We start from the raw sequence: 14,046 nt of genomic DNA on the forward strand, positions 1-14,046 counted from the left end.
ACCATGTTCTGTACCGTACCAATTTACTGTTTTATTTAGAAAGAAAGGGCAAGAGAACTGACACAGAACTGTACGGCAGTGAAACAGGCAGGTGATAACACAATAAGATGGCTGTCTATAGACTGTCTATGTATGGGACATATACATATATTACTGGAGGGATAGAAAGTCACACTCGCACAGATGATTCACACGATCACAATATTATTTATAAGAAATGTGGTTTTTGACAAGCACAGAACTTTCTGATAGAAAAGACTCTTATCAAAGGAAACAAAAACCCACAAACGACATTCATATTTGTACATAATTCGTCATAAAACACACACAAGCAATCCTTCAAACTCAATGCCGATTCAGATGAAGTCGTAAAAATTACACCAGGTTCCGAACACAAACTTTCACTAGCAGTACTTCAATATTGACTTTCAGCTAAGGAGAAAAAAAAACACAAAGACTGAACTTATTCACATTTCCAAATTCAACAACCATATCAAACTGATGTACTGCATTTATACACATAAAATGTGCTCAAGTGTAACTGTGACTGAAATGTATCCATGTTTACTTATATTGACCTTTTTTTGACTATTTAAACTTTACAATCCATCTTTGACCTCATATACCTCTGCTGTATATCTCCTTGCACAAATGAAACCTTTTCAGATCACCTAAAGCTCGACGGTTATCAAAAGACTGATGAATGCTTCAATATAAATAAATATCAGTACTACAATGTCTGTACAATATCGTTACATTTAAAAGTCAGTGTTTTCCTTTATTTATTTATTTTTTAAAACCCTTCACTAGCACCCTTTTTGCTTTAATGCTTTTTGCAGGTTGACGCCCAGCTGCTCGATGTAAAGTAGTTTTCGAGCAGATACAATTTAACCTTGTGTAAATGCATTTAGGATGTTACAAACAGGGAGGAAAGGGGGAAATAACTTTAATATCTTTGTGTTTCGGAAGACAGATCACGATACTATCATAACGACAAGTGAAATTTTCCAAATTCAAATTATTAATCTTAAACTGGTCTTGGATGGTCTAATGCCTTGACCCATTTTGCAATGGCTTTTCCATGTCTTGTCCCATCTCGCTCGTTCTACAAGGGCTTGTCGGTCCTGTGTGCCGTGATGAAGGCCATGCCATGCGTGCGGAAGTGTGTGTTAAGGTCCGAGGTCTTGTCAAAGCGCCGGCTGCACACCCTGCAGCTGACCCCTCCCTCCCCCTCCTCACCCGCTTTAGGTGAAGATGGCGAGCCATCCTGTGGCGATGCGCCAGGTGATGCGTTTCCGCCCCGATTGTCATGCTGACCTTGGCGTAAACGGTGCGTAATGAATTTGTGTCGACTGAGCGAGCCGGCCGAGGCGAAGCAGGCGCCACACTGCAGGCACTGCTGCGGTGCGTTCTCAGCGTCACAGTGGATGGGAATGTGACGCTGGAACTCTTCCCAATCCTGTGAGGTGAAGCCACAGGGTGTGCAGCGGAACGTGCCATCATCTTCTTCCTGCTCAGGTGTCCGGTTCTCAGACACTCGAGTTCTTTTGGCCGGACATGAGGCATCTTCTCCTGTGACATCATCGGTATCGGTACCGCCCCCTACTGGTGGAGCTCCGCCCTCATTGTCGGGCTCTGACGAGCTGCCTGCCCCCTCGCCCGGAAGTGAACGCTTTCTGGTGTTCGGGGCATTCTGGGAGAGGAAATTAAAATTATTATATGGATAATCAAATATCTCTGAACTCTACAGAGGTGAAGTGTCCAAACTGACCGGTTTGTCTGTGGTTTGCCGAGCTCTGATGCCATGTCTGACCCGAATGTGCTTCTCTAAAATTAGACGACTACTGAACGTACGCTTACCCTCAGAGCAGTGCCTGAGGAGAGCAGTATATATATGCAGAATTAGAGGGGGCAAACTAAACAAATGAAGAATCGGTTTTAGGGAGGAAAAGATAGATATAAATAAATTTGTGGTTGAGGAATGTTTGACTCACGGGCAGCGGAAGACTCTCTTGACGCCCTCATGTATTATCCGGACATGTCGACGAAGGCTGTTGGCTGAACTGAATGAGCGTTCACACAGTCTGCAGGGGAACTTCTTCATTAACTAGAAGAAGAAAAAAAAAAGACAGGCATGTAAAGAAATTTGAATAATTTTAAACTAAATATACATATAATAAAAAAAAAAATCTCTTAATATTTTGAATGTTGTCACCTATGGCATATTGGAGCCTTTTTGCAACTATATATAATTTCTTAAAAAAATACAATTATAAATATATAAAATTGGTAAATATTTATATACGCTAATGTATACATACAAACAAAGGTAGTAAGTATTAAATATAAACACCCCCACCACAAAATCTGGGGTTCAGCACGATTTGATTTTGTATTATTTATTTTTTTACTTTTATTCAGCAAGGACATTAAATTGATTAAAAGTGACAAAGACATTGCAAATTAAGTCTATTTAAAATAAATGATGTTCTTTTTAAATTTCTTTAAAAAATTATTACAAATGTATTACATTTCCACAAAATATTTCACAATAGATAAAATTCTTATGCTCACCAAAATCTTATTAAAAACTTACTAAAAAACTAAACTTTTTTATTTTCTTGGTAAACAGAAATTTATATATATATATATCAGTTTATTTATTTTTCAAGTTCAGTTTATTTATAAAGCACAAATAAAAACAGCCACAGGCCGACCAAAATGCTGTACAAGTTAGGAAAAATAAAAGGTTAAGTACTCTAAAGTCAGCAAGATAGTTTAAAACAGAACACTTATAAAGAACACAAATAGTAGCAAACAATTTATGATAGAACACTCTTATAAGCTAAAAGCAACCGAGAATAGATAGGTTTTGAGACAGGATTTGAATCATGATATATATATATATATATATATATATATACACAGACACACGTGTATGCTTTTAAGAATACCTACCGTGTCATGTTCATTCTTCATGTGGTCGATGTACTCCTCTCTCTCAGCGAATCGTTTCTTGCACTCTTTGCACCTCCACTCCATACTCCCGCTTTCTGGAGAGCTCACCTGATCTTCTTCCTCATTCTCGTCCTCTTCTCCCTCTTCTCTCTCTTCCCCTTCATGCTCTCCCTCCTCCTCATCCTCCTCCTCCTCCTCATCTTCCTGTCCCTGGCTCAACTCATCCGAATTGTTTTCTGTGGGTTTAGGTTTAGAAATGGGGTTGCTGGAAGGAGCTGAGACTGGAGATGAGGTGGTGGGCGGAGCCTCGGCTTTGACAGACAGGCCTCTATGAATAGTCTAATTGGAAATATTACAAGGCAGCTCTGGTTAAAAGCATGAGCGTGACTGACAGGAAAATGTGACAGTTCACACTGAGGTGGCTGTTGTACTTGGTATGAGCTTTAGACAAGGTGATACACAGAAATCACTTTGTAAAGGCCAAACCAAGAGTTTCTGTATGCCTTTGCTGACACCACATTCTTTAGAGGAAGTGAAAAGAATGGGTAACACAAAAGGCAAAATAACAAGCAATTAATTTAAAACTTAAAACATTTTAATATCCTTAAATGCACTCTATATAATAATTATTATTATTATAGTAAAGTATTCACCTTGATGTGTTCCATCATTGAGCCTTTCTGGGCATAAAGTTTAGTGCAGTCTGGACATTTGAACACATGCACCTTCTGTTTGGCCAGGTGAGTGTCAAAATGCATGTAGAGCAAAGGTTTCTGGGTAAACACTGTGTCACACATGACACACTTGTATATCATCCTGTAGATATAACATAAGAATATTCAGATTTAAAGAATGTATTTTTAAAACAAAATATTAGGTACTAATCACGAAAAGCTGTGTGTGATGGGTCAACCTACTTAGCCTGTGCAGCTGTGAGGGCGGGATGCTGGGAAGTGATGTGCCCCTGTGCGCTCTGGGCAGATTTGAAGGCCATCGGGCAATTGGGGCACTTATGAAACACCTCACAGTGAGCTGTTTGAATGTGGGACTTGATGGAGTTCAAACCTCCGAACACAACCTGACAACTGGAGCACCTGGAATAAAGGATGCAGGTTTGCATGTATAACAAAAACCATTTATTTCCTTGCAGGAAAGCTCACAGCTGCAAAGCAAGGAAATTGTCTCTGGTATCACAAAACACTGAAAAGCATTTGTAGGCCAGGAACCTGTAGCCAATGCGCCTGGCGAAGTGCAGGCAAGACTCTTCCAGATGGGTCTGAAACGTGGCCTGACGAGCAGTGCCTCCACACTCTGGACACACATGGGGTGCGCGGTGCTTATGGATCCGCTGATGGGCTGAAACACTGCACATGTTAGGCAGCATCATGGGAGGAGAGCAAAGCATACAAGTCTGAAAGAAATAACGCAGGGATAACAAAGGTTAGTAAATAAAGCAGTTTACACATTAACTTACACATTACAGATGCTGGGTATCATCTATGAAACATTAGCAAAAATAAATGTGTAAATTGTTCATGAAAACATTATGTAAATTAATGTAATAAAAATAGCATTCAATGCAATAAAAATAGCACTCAATGCAAAACTTGAGAATATTTTTTGTATATATTAGTGTTGGCAATCGATTAAAAAATGTCATCGCACATTTTTTCTGAAATTAATCACGATTAATCCCACCTTACATTAAAGTTTTTAAATATACTTTTATATTGCAATAATTTAATGTACAAACAACATGAAGACATTATATTTGTTTGATGGCATCTTTTTTTTATGACTGAAGGCCAGTATCACTGATACTGAAATTTCATTTAAACACTGAATTAAAATTTAAATGAGATAAATCCTTAAAGTTATAAAAGTTATTGATTTCCTCTTTTTTTCTTCATTGATTAACTGTCATCACAGCAGCTGGTTATTAGGATGTTTTGGCAGCTATTTCTTTAAGAGCTGCCGCTGCTGAAAGTGATGGAGATCTGACACAGATCTGACATGCAAAAACTTGAAAAAACATAAACTACCAAACTTTGCTATAAGTTTGATTGCAACATACAATCATTGCTGTTAATAGTGTTCATTATCGGTTTCATCATCAACTGATTTTTACTGTACATTTTTGCCCTATGTACATCAATTTGACAGTCACCACTGATACGCTACAACTAAATATATTGTAGAAAACCCACCTCTGCATTAACTGCATTAAATATTTTGAATTTGTTAAACTGGAAAAATTATTCGCCTACAATAATTTTCATCTACTTTCATGTAGTCATTTAACGGTTAATTACTAGCAATTATTGCAAATGAAAATATTTGGAGAAGACAATTTCATTAAAATGTAAAAATAATATAAGATAAAAACACATGAAAATTAAAGTAAACAATTATTTATGTGGTGCGGTTAGCAAAATTGCTGGGAGGACATTTAAAAACAAATTGGCCCAATGACCCAACAGAAGAAAATAATTCGACCACGTTTACAATGTTGCAACTTACCGAATTAGGAGTAGCTCTGATTTGCTGGAAATGGGACACTAATTCAGCCTTGCTTGAAAACTGAGCTTGACATTCAGGACACTTATTGTTGTTGTATTGCAGGGCTTCGCCCTTCTTGCAGGGCAGTGGCATCAGCGCCTGGGGACTCTGGGGTCCACGGCGGGCAGGGCTGGGCTGGGATGAAGCCGTGCCTGGAGAAGGGGAGTCCTTCAGTGGACTAGAAGTGGACGGTATAGGAGTCGTCCCTGTTTGGGTGGTGGAGGATGACAGAGGTGGAGAGGAGAGTGATGGAGAGAGCATACCTAGAGAAATGAAAACATTTAAAACATTTAATTTCACTGCTGACAAGATGGGCTTTTAATAAAACTAATCTTTCCATGACAAAAAAAAAAGTTGAAATGGTGCTACATGAGAAAACAGAAAAGAACAGTGGAGTTTTCTTTTACCAAAAACGTAACACCCACAATGCAATTTTGATTTTGTTACCGCATACTTCAATTGATCTTATTGTCTGAGGGCGGGAATACAAAAATGTTGAAGCTCGATCTGTAGTTTCAACAAAAATCCCAGGCTTTTGACAGCTCCAGAAACTACTGATTGAACTGAATTCGACAGTGGCGCGATGCCAAAATCAAAATTGCATTATGGGTGATTTATCCCAGAACGCCACAGTTCTTCTCTATTTTGTCATGTAGCTCTAATTGTTTTATAAAAAAACTGGGATATCTGGGTGCAGGTAACAGCTGGCTTATTTTTAAATATTAAGCAAAAACAACCCAACTCAAATTGAGACAAAAAGATAGCATGTTGCAAAACTTACCAATGGGAGTAGTGTCTTGCTGGCCGATCATCTGCTCCACTGTAACTGGTCTCATAACCAAATGTGAACACTGCATGACCAGGCCTCGTTCCTTGTGCTCCCGAGCATGTAACAACAGGCTGCATTTGTTGAAGAAAGCCAGTCGCTTTGCGCAGTGATTGCATGTCACTTCTATTCTCAAAGAGCGCCGGTCGTAGTGTCGCGCCAGGCTGCGCTCCAAAGCAAAAGCATCTCCGCATTCCAAGCAGCGGTATCCAGTAGCAGGCATAGGAAGACCCCATTCAGGGGGTGGCGGGGTTGAGAGATCCGGACGGTAGCTGGGCAGCAGGTTCTTGCTGTTTAGGATCTTGTTGAAAGCCTCAACTAGACTAGACTGGCTACGGGAAATAACAGCACCAGTGCTGTTGACAATAGACGCTGGTTTACATGGCACAGTACCTCCATTGGTGGTTTTACCGACTGTAGACCGCACGCTCATCCCGCCGACGGCTGGCGCGACTGGTAAAGTGGTGGCTTTCGTGATGCTCACCGCTGTGGCAGAGACTTTTGTTTTATCGGCTAGCATGGCCATTTTGTTTTGGACCTTGCTGGCTGCAGCTATCATTGCACTGCTGGCTTCTAGAGTGGATACTGGTAAGGTTGAGCATTTTACCACTTGACCGTCATTTTTTTTGGTGCCTTTCGCAGGAACAGCACGACTGCCCATTTGGGCTTTACTTGCATCTTTGTCTGCATTGGCTGTGCCTCCCTTACCTGCTACTCGGGTAACCGTGCGTGTGATACCTCCTGTAGATGTCTTAATGGTCTTGATACGGACTTTAAGAGGTCTGGAGGGAGCATTTCCACCAGACACAGCTTTGCCACCACTGCTCGGTGATCCGGCATCCGCTGGAAGGGATTGTGCAGCATCTATCTCCATTTTCTCTTCATCCCTCTTCCCGCCATCCTTACCATCTGTATTAGCCGCATCTTGTCCATTCTCCACTGAATCTTTGTCTAACTCCATCTCCTCTTCTTCTGCCTTAGGTTCCTGAAGGGAAGCAGATGGTGATGAAGAGGCAACCGCTGGACTACATGATCTTTTGGTAACTGCAGATGTCGGCATGGAGGACTTGGGCATCTCTGGCTCAGGGCTCTCTGGCGAATCTCGTTCTTCTATAACATGCTCTGGGTTTCGCTCTTCTTGGGGTAAACTCTTTCCGGTTCCTGTCTGGACTGGTGTGGAAAGCCAGTTCTGTTGAGCTCGAGGTGAAGCAGGTGATGCCAAGGGAGTGTCACCTGGTTTGGGGTAAGTGCTGGGAGAGATGGATGTCGAAGGAGGGAGAGAAGGAGACTGTGAATTTTCTGGAGGTGACCTGAGCCGACGTGATAGTTTCGGTGGAGTGGGAGAGTCTGGACTCTCATGGATGACCAGAGATCCTCCGGAATCAGGATCCGAATCCTCCTCATCTGAATCCACATGTCTGAAAGCTGGAGAACTAAGACGTGGCGATCCGTTTAATGGCTCCGTTAGAGATGTAGCCAGTGGAGACGATGCCGTGGCCCCAGAAACACGGGAACCAACCGATGGAGAGGACGATGATGGTGAAGAGGACGAAGCTGTGGAGGGAGTGGAAAGAAGTGGTTTAGGTGGGGGAAAGAAAGGAGATGCTGCTCCACTTGTCCCACTAGGAATCGCAGGGGCTTTCTCCTTGTCCACACCTTCTAGGTTAATCTCCTGCTGCATGTGTTGCTGTTGCAGAAGCTGCATTTTTCGGGCCCTTCCGACAGAGTCTCCAGCACCCTGTGCCATCAAGGGCTTCAGCTTATTGAAGATGTTGCTGCCTGGTTTGGAAGTGCTGGAAGATCCCAGCGCTCCTGCAGTCTCTGGAATCGCCTTTGAGCTGCATATGGGCCATTGTTCTCCATTTGGCTGGCCCCGGGATTGAGACATATGCACTGACCCACCGGACGACACAAATCCATTATGGTTTAATGGGTCCTGTACAGAGCTGTCGCCACCATCAAAGGGCTCAGGGCGAACACGGTTCTTCACAATCACACTCACAATAGATGGGTCGCTCTGCGAATCTGTGGATGGGCTGGGCGATCTTAAGGCTGAACTTCCACCTACTGAAGCATCACCAGCCTTTATGAGCGATCCTCCGCCTGCTCCTTGATGCCCCTCCACCTCATCTGGGGCAGACTGGATAGCCTCTTTGGCATCAATGTCAGGAATGTCAAACGCAGCCAACAGGTCATCAAAATCGGGGGTTTTCATGTCCCCCATGCCTGGTCAGTGGACTCAATCCTAGAACGCATAAAAATAACATGTAATAATGTGATTACAACTGCATGAAAACCAAAAATATTTACTCTCCTTCATGTTGATCCAAACCTGACTAAAGAAGATATTTTGAGAAACGTCTATTTCTGTCAGTGTTTTTTTTCTCCATACAATGGTCACCAATACAGTTTGGTTATCAATATTTTTAAAAATATCTTGTGTTTCATAAAAGAAATACAATTATACAGCTTTGGAACATCATATTGAGTAAATTATGTGAACTATCAAACCACTTTGGGTAAACTGTCCCTTTTAAGTCCTGTGTTAACATAAAAAAATTCAAATTAAAAATGAAATAGAGACAGAACAAATGGAAGGGCTCATCTTATATATTAACATAGTTTTTTTTATATATATTGTAATAAGCTGTGAATCAATGGGATCCTTAATGCAGAGAGTAAGGTGTTAGCTATATTTTTTTAAATGTCTCATAGTAAATAGTCTGTTTTCATAAAGTGAGTTTAATACACATACATATATATTCTTTCACAAACTCAAGCTTTCGTTTTTTTTAACCGTAGAAACGCTTGGTGCTGAGGAACCTAAGAAGAGAAATTTACTTAATGATTTTAGCCGCATGTATCCTGCTATTTTAGCTCGTGTGTTTACTTCAGCAACAACATAACATACACAAATATATAGCGCAATGCCAAATGACACCGAAAAGGCTTTTGTTAGCTTTGGCTAACAGCCACGTAATGCCTTTGTATAAACTTAACATTGGCGACTGAACTGCAATGCATATTTCCGTGTGCAATATGAAGAATAATTAATTTCAATCATATATAAGATAATATTATGATCCAGGATCCAATTTCTGCTTAACAATGGATCACTTAAGGTAACAGAGCCTGTTTAGCACGCTAAAGCTGCTATGGTATCAACAAGATAATACAAACAAGCCCTCTTACATTAAACAAAAACAATACATGACTACATTATTGATTAATAAAAAAAATACATTGAAAAACTAACAACTGAGCACGTTACAGAGATCATTTTAATATATTTATAACAAATACAATTGTCGGAGAACGGCTAAACCCTGCAGCTGACCTGGCTAACTACAAATGGGGACCGAAACCGAATCGCTAACCGAACGATTAAAGGGCTTCTGTCACATGTTGTCCTTTAGATGTGGCTCCAGCGTTGCTGGACTGATAAATAAACAGCTGGTGGGCTGATAAACAGATATGTGAGTTGTATTTTGGGTTTGTTCTGTCATGACGGCGGGGTCCGTGCTGCCCCGTCGCGAGGGTCATTTAAGCGCAGGCCACTGCATGTGCACGGCAGCATTTACCTGTTTATAAATAACCTCACGTGAATGCCACATTATGTCTTTTTGATCATGCATTTTATGTAGGTCTGTATTATTTTACAGATTGTGTATTTTCATGCACGGGGAGGTAATTCGTTTACCTGTTTTTTTGAGATTCCCGACTATCCTCGCTCCAGATGAAGCGCCTTAACTTCCCGTCATCGATCGAGTACGGCCAGGTCCTGGCAGATAACGAGGCTAATAATGGACAGGAAAATGATTTTCCGTCTACCTTGGTTATACTCTTACGTTCAGATGTATAGATCTCGTGATGTTTTAGCATTTTATTTTCAACCCAAGAAAAAACATGAACACTTTGTGTATTATGGATGTACAGTTCTTGTTTATTTACGTCCTTCCAGGATCTAATATTTCCCTGTCTTTAGGTTGATTTGGTTTTAGGCCTTGATGAGACGGATTGGGGATTTTGGATTCCCAGCAAAGCACAGAAGCTTAATGTTTATTATTTTACCGTATGCTATATGTATTGTAGAGTATTTTACCCCACATTTGCATAGAAATGTTACTGCTGTTTCATACATTAACCACAAAATACAGACAACACGGATAAATAATTAAAATATTCAATAGATTGGGTACCAATATGAAAGTGAAATACATTATCGCAAATACTGTACATCACAGTGAAATTGTTAATCATTATTCTGAACCTTTGGGCTTCTGCGTAGATATATACATTTGGTGCATCACAAATCATGTCGTATACCGCCAGTTCCTTGTTTTATTGTCTTGAAAAAGAAAAAAAAAGGATATTATATACAGACACCTTATTATACATGATATTATATAAGACAAATTATTATTAATGACAATCTCAGGACTGACTGCACTGAAATGTGCAGAAATAGACGCAGCACAATCTATTTAAATACGCCTGAAAATATGTTTTCATATACTAGGTTTTAGCTCCATCTAGAGCTCACTGACGACATGCACAACTCATTATTTCTTTCGTATTAATTTATTATATTTTTGTTTGTTTGTCGTTATAACAACCGTATAAATACATAGAAAATATAATACAATATTTAAAAAATATTTAGTCAGTTTAATAATAAAAAAAAAAGAGTTAAGTCTTTCACAGAACCTTGTGATGAGTCGCGCAGAATACGTATTTAACTTAGTCTTGCAGATGTTAACGTCATTAACTAAAACCAGTTTCATATATATTGAACATAAATGTAATCGGTCGTAATAATGAATCAGAAACAACCTTAACAACAAGCATATATAGAAAAAAGGGAATAAACAAAGGGAATCAAGAGATGAGATCAAAAGAAGGGCTTTTCATACATTAAAAAGTAAAAAGCGGAAGTTAGGCCATCGTAAATGCCAAACCACTGACATAGTTCGACGTCTTAGTGACGTCCTCAAATCTTGTCCAATCAGAAAGGACTTGTAAGCTTTCGAACACTTATGGGCGGGCTTCGAGCCCGCTGGGAGGGAAGTTCAAGCGCCAGGGAAACGTAGACGCAGGTTGATATTGCAAATTTCGTTCTTGAAAAAATACTTTTCATTTAAACAAACGTATTATTTGATGAAGTAAACGCCACGTTTATTACATTTACAAGAAAGAAGAATCAGTAAGTGTCATGAATGCACTAATCCAGAATGTTTAACGTTTAATTTCCTCATTCGTTAAATAGCTAGAGTTAGCTAAGTTAGCCAGCCTTGGAGGGAACGATCTGAAACCTGTATCGATAAAATCCATCCAAGTTACATTTATTGAGAAGTAAAATCTACTATTGTCTTTTATTTACGTTAAGATAAGTACTTGTTTACTATACACAAAGGATGTAAATGAAGTTTGACAAGTCAGTTAAGTGTTATTTCGTCTGTTTTTCATCCAGAAACAACACGCTATGTCTCACAAGCAGATTTTTTACTCCGACAAATATGACGACGACAAATTCGAGTACAGGTAGGCAATTATTTAAGTCATCTGTACAGTTTACAATTAATGTTCTCACGTTATTGCTATTAAGTTAACTGTTGCTAATAATCCGCTGTTTATCAATATTTAGTTTTCATACTTTCTAAATAAGTTAAAACATGATACTTAAGTATATTTTCTGAGCTGTTAAAATGACATTTATAACGAGAGTTAAGTGTAGGATGTTTGTTCTCCGTTCATTTCCAGGCATGTCATGCTTCCTAAGGATATCGCTAAAAAAGTTCCCAAGACCCATCTGATGTCAGAGACAGAATGGAGGAATCTGGGTGTGCAGCAGAGTCAAGGATGGGTACATTACATGATCCATCAACCCGGTATGTGTGTGTTTGCTAGGATGTCAAAAACTGGCCCAAATGTGTGCCATCTCTACTGTTGTCACTGCTGATATTCATGTTCATGACTTTTTTTTCATTGTAGAACCACATATCCTGCTCTTCCGACGTCCTCTGCCTCAATCCCAGTGACCCCAGGACCACAAACTAAAGGAATTCTGAAAACTGGACACAATCTGAAGATGTCTGAGATGCAGTGTGCACCCCGGATCAGATGGTGTCAATATCATTTGTGCTGCTGCATGTATTGACTATTCTGTGGGTTAGATTATCTCACTGTGCTTGATCTCTGCCTTAACTGAGAGATAGAACTGAGTGTAATTTCCTGCTGCAACTGTATTTATTATTCTTTTCTAGTATATATATGAGCTTCACTTGATTCATTTTTTTTGCATTGGTGAATAGACTCTTAAAGGTCTAGCAGCATTGGAAATTGTTTCATTACACATACTGCTTTATTAAAAATAAATCATTTTTTTTTCTTTTCATTTTAAAGTATTAACAAAGATGTTTGTACCAGTATATGTGTCACTAATGCGCAGCTGAACCTACGTTCTCAAAAATGTTTTAAAGTCTCTCAATATAATATGTAGAATAGTGTACTTATGTATAATAAAAAGATTTCAGCTCAGCCCTTTAGCTTCAACACCAAATCCTTACCAGATAGAAAGCAACAATGTGTACTTCTATGCTTTTACATCAATGGTGAAGTTGAGGACACTGTAATAAGTGCTTTAACTTTTACTAGACATGCACAGTGATGCAGCCATTGTAACTTCCCACTCTTACATTCCCTTTCAGTTGTTTTTAGTTGCACAAAACACTCTTTATGCTCCTTTATATTTTTTTAGTGCAAATAGTTTATTTTCCATATTGTTATTCTTCTAGTAGTTTACTCAAGGCATAGCAGCAAATGAATCTGACGTCTGGCACATGCATAGAAAATGTCAGACTTTTGGATTGCAACATAAGGTTAATATACTTAGAGGTTATATTTCCAAGCCCCATTGACAGTGAAATCTTGTTGGCCTAAAATCTCTATTTAGTCCAGGTGATCTATGAAAATAATGTTCACTTTTCCATAAAAGCAATTGTATAGCACTTGTATAGTTTGCGGCCCTAAACATTTTCAGAAATGTTTTCAGAAACCTCATGGTTGCCATGGCGATCATTTTACTATGACTATTTTAACCAAATGATGTATTTTGTGCCATATCTCCTGAACCAAACATGATAACAGAAATAAATGATGTGTATCCCTATGTTTTGATGGCCAAGGATTACAATGATACCAAATACAAAAACATAAACTGTTCAGGTGAAGAGTTAATGGTGAAATCAGCAACATTATAAGGAAATCATAGTATCTGTCATACTGACTTAAATGGAAGGGTAATTGAAGAGTTCATGGAGGATAGGAATTAAGTCTTTATAAATGATGGTATAGTGGTACAAGAATAAATATAAATACGGGGAAGGAAACATCAATAGATCTTACCTTAGTATCTTAACTCTAGCTGGTGTTAGTAACTGGGAAGTTTGGACAAGTGATACAGTACAGTATTGTAATCATTACCCAGGCGTTTGTTCAATTGAAGAAAGAGAGGAAATAAGAACAAGTGGTGGAAATACAAAATGGATATTTGTAAAAGCAGATTGAGACAAGTTTCAGAAACAGTAAGGAAGCTAACAATGACTGATTTATCTGAAGATATAGATTAAATAATCAGATTACATCAACGATTATAACGGCAGCAGAGGGTTCTATTCCAACGAGTACAAACAGGAAGGAGAGAA

General features: G+C 39.2%; 3 protein-coding genes and 1 non-coding gene across 7 annotated transcripts in view; 2 read left to right on the forward strand and 2 right to left on the reverse strand.

The window, feature by feature from the left end:
• Positions 1-14,046, forward strand: part of ubap2l (ubiquitin associated protein 2-like) — a 99,571-nt gene that overhangs the window by 30,064 nt on the left and 55,461 nt on the right. The gene's annotated exons all lie outside the window — the stretch shown is intronic.
• Positions 7-14,046, reverse strand: part of znf687b (zinc finger protein 687b) — a 47,556-nt gene continuing 33,516 nt past the window's right edge. The window contains exons 1-10 of one of the 4 annotated variants that reach the window (XM_059555899.1): positions 10,044-10,162; positions 6,299-8,588; positions 5,479-5,780; positions 4,185-4,369; positions 3,876-4,052; positions 3,612-3,774; positions 2,959-3,297; positions 1,995-2,107; positions 1,772-1,874; positions 7-1,693 (exon numbers count right to left, since the gene is read on the reverse strand). In XM_059555899.1, coding sequence (XP_059411882.1) covers positions 1,106-1,693; positions 1,772-1,874; positions 1,995-2,107; positions 2,959-3,297; positions 3,612-3,774; positions 3,876-4,052; positions 4,185-4,369; positions 5,479-5,780; positions 6,299-8,567 — 4,239 coding nt within the window. In that variant the 5' untranslated portion in view covers positions 8,568-8,588; positions 10,044-10,162 and the 3' untranslated portion in view covers positions 7-1,105. Of the gene's footprint in view, positions 1,694-1,771; positions 1,875-1,994; positions 2,108-2,958; positions 3,298-3,611; positions 3,775-3,875; positions 4,053-4,184; positions 4,370-5,478; positions 5,781-6,298; positions 8,589-9,680; positions 9,918-10,024; positions 10,163-14,046 lie in introns of those variants that run through there. The other 3 variants (XM_059555901.1, XM_059555900.1, XM_059555902.1) reach the window with 3 other exon arrangements.
• Positions 3,382-3,518, reverse strand: LOC132146146 (small nucleolar RNA SNORA13). Its single transcript, XR_009434887.1, has one exon. It is a non-coding gene; the product is annotated as a small nucleolar RNA SNORA13 (small nucleolar RNA).
• Positions 11,382-12,880, forward strand: LOC132144654 (cyclin-dependent kinases regulatory subunit 1-like). The gene is made up of 4 exons (XM_059555209.1): positions 11,382-11,546; positions 11,814-11,884; positions 12,104-12,231; positions 12,335-12,880. The coding sequence occupies exons 2-4, from the start codon at positions 11,826-11,828 to the stop codon at positions 12,379-12,381; spliced, it is 234 nt and encodes a 77-aa protein (XP_059411192.1). The 5' UTR covers positions 11,382-11,546; positions 11,814-11,825; the 3' UTR covers positions 12,382-12,880.

The sequence above is a fragment of the Carassius carassius genome, chromosome 8 (genome assembly GCF_963082965.1).
Source record: "Carassius carassius chromosome 8, fCarCar2.1, whole genome shotgun sequence".
In the NCBI taxonomy this organism is placed as follows: domain Eukaryota; kingdom Metazoa; phylum Chordata; class Actinopteri; order Cypriniformes; family Cyprinidae; genus Carassius; species Carassius carassius.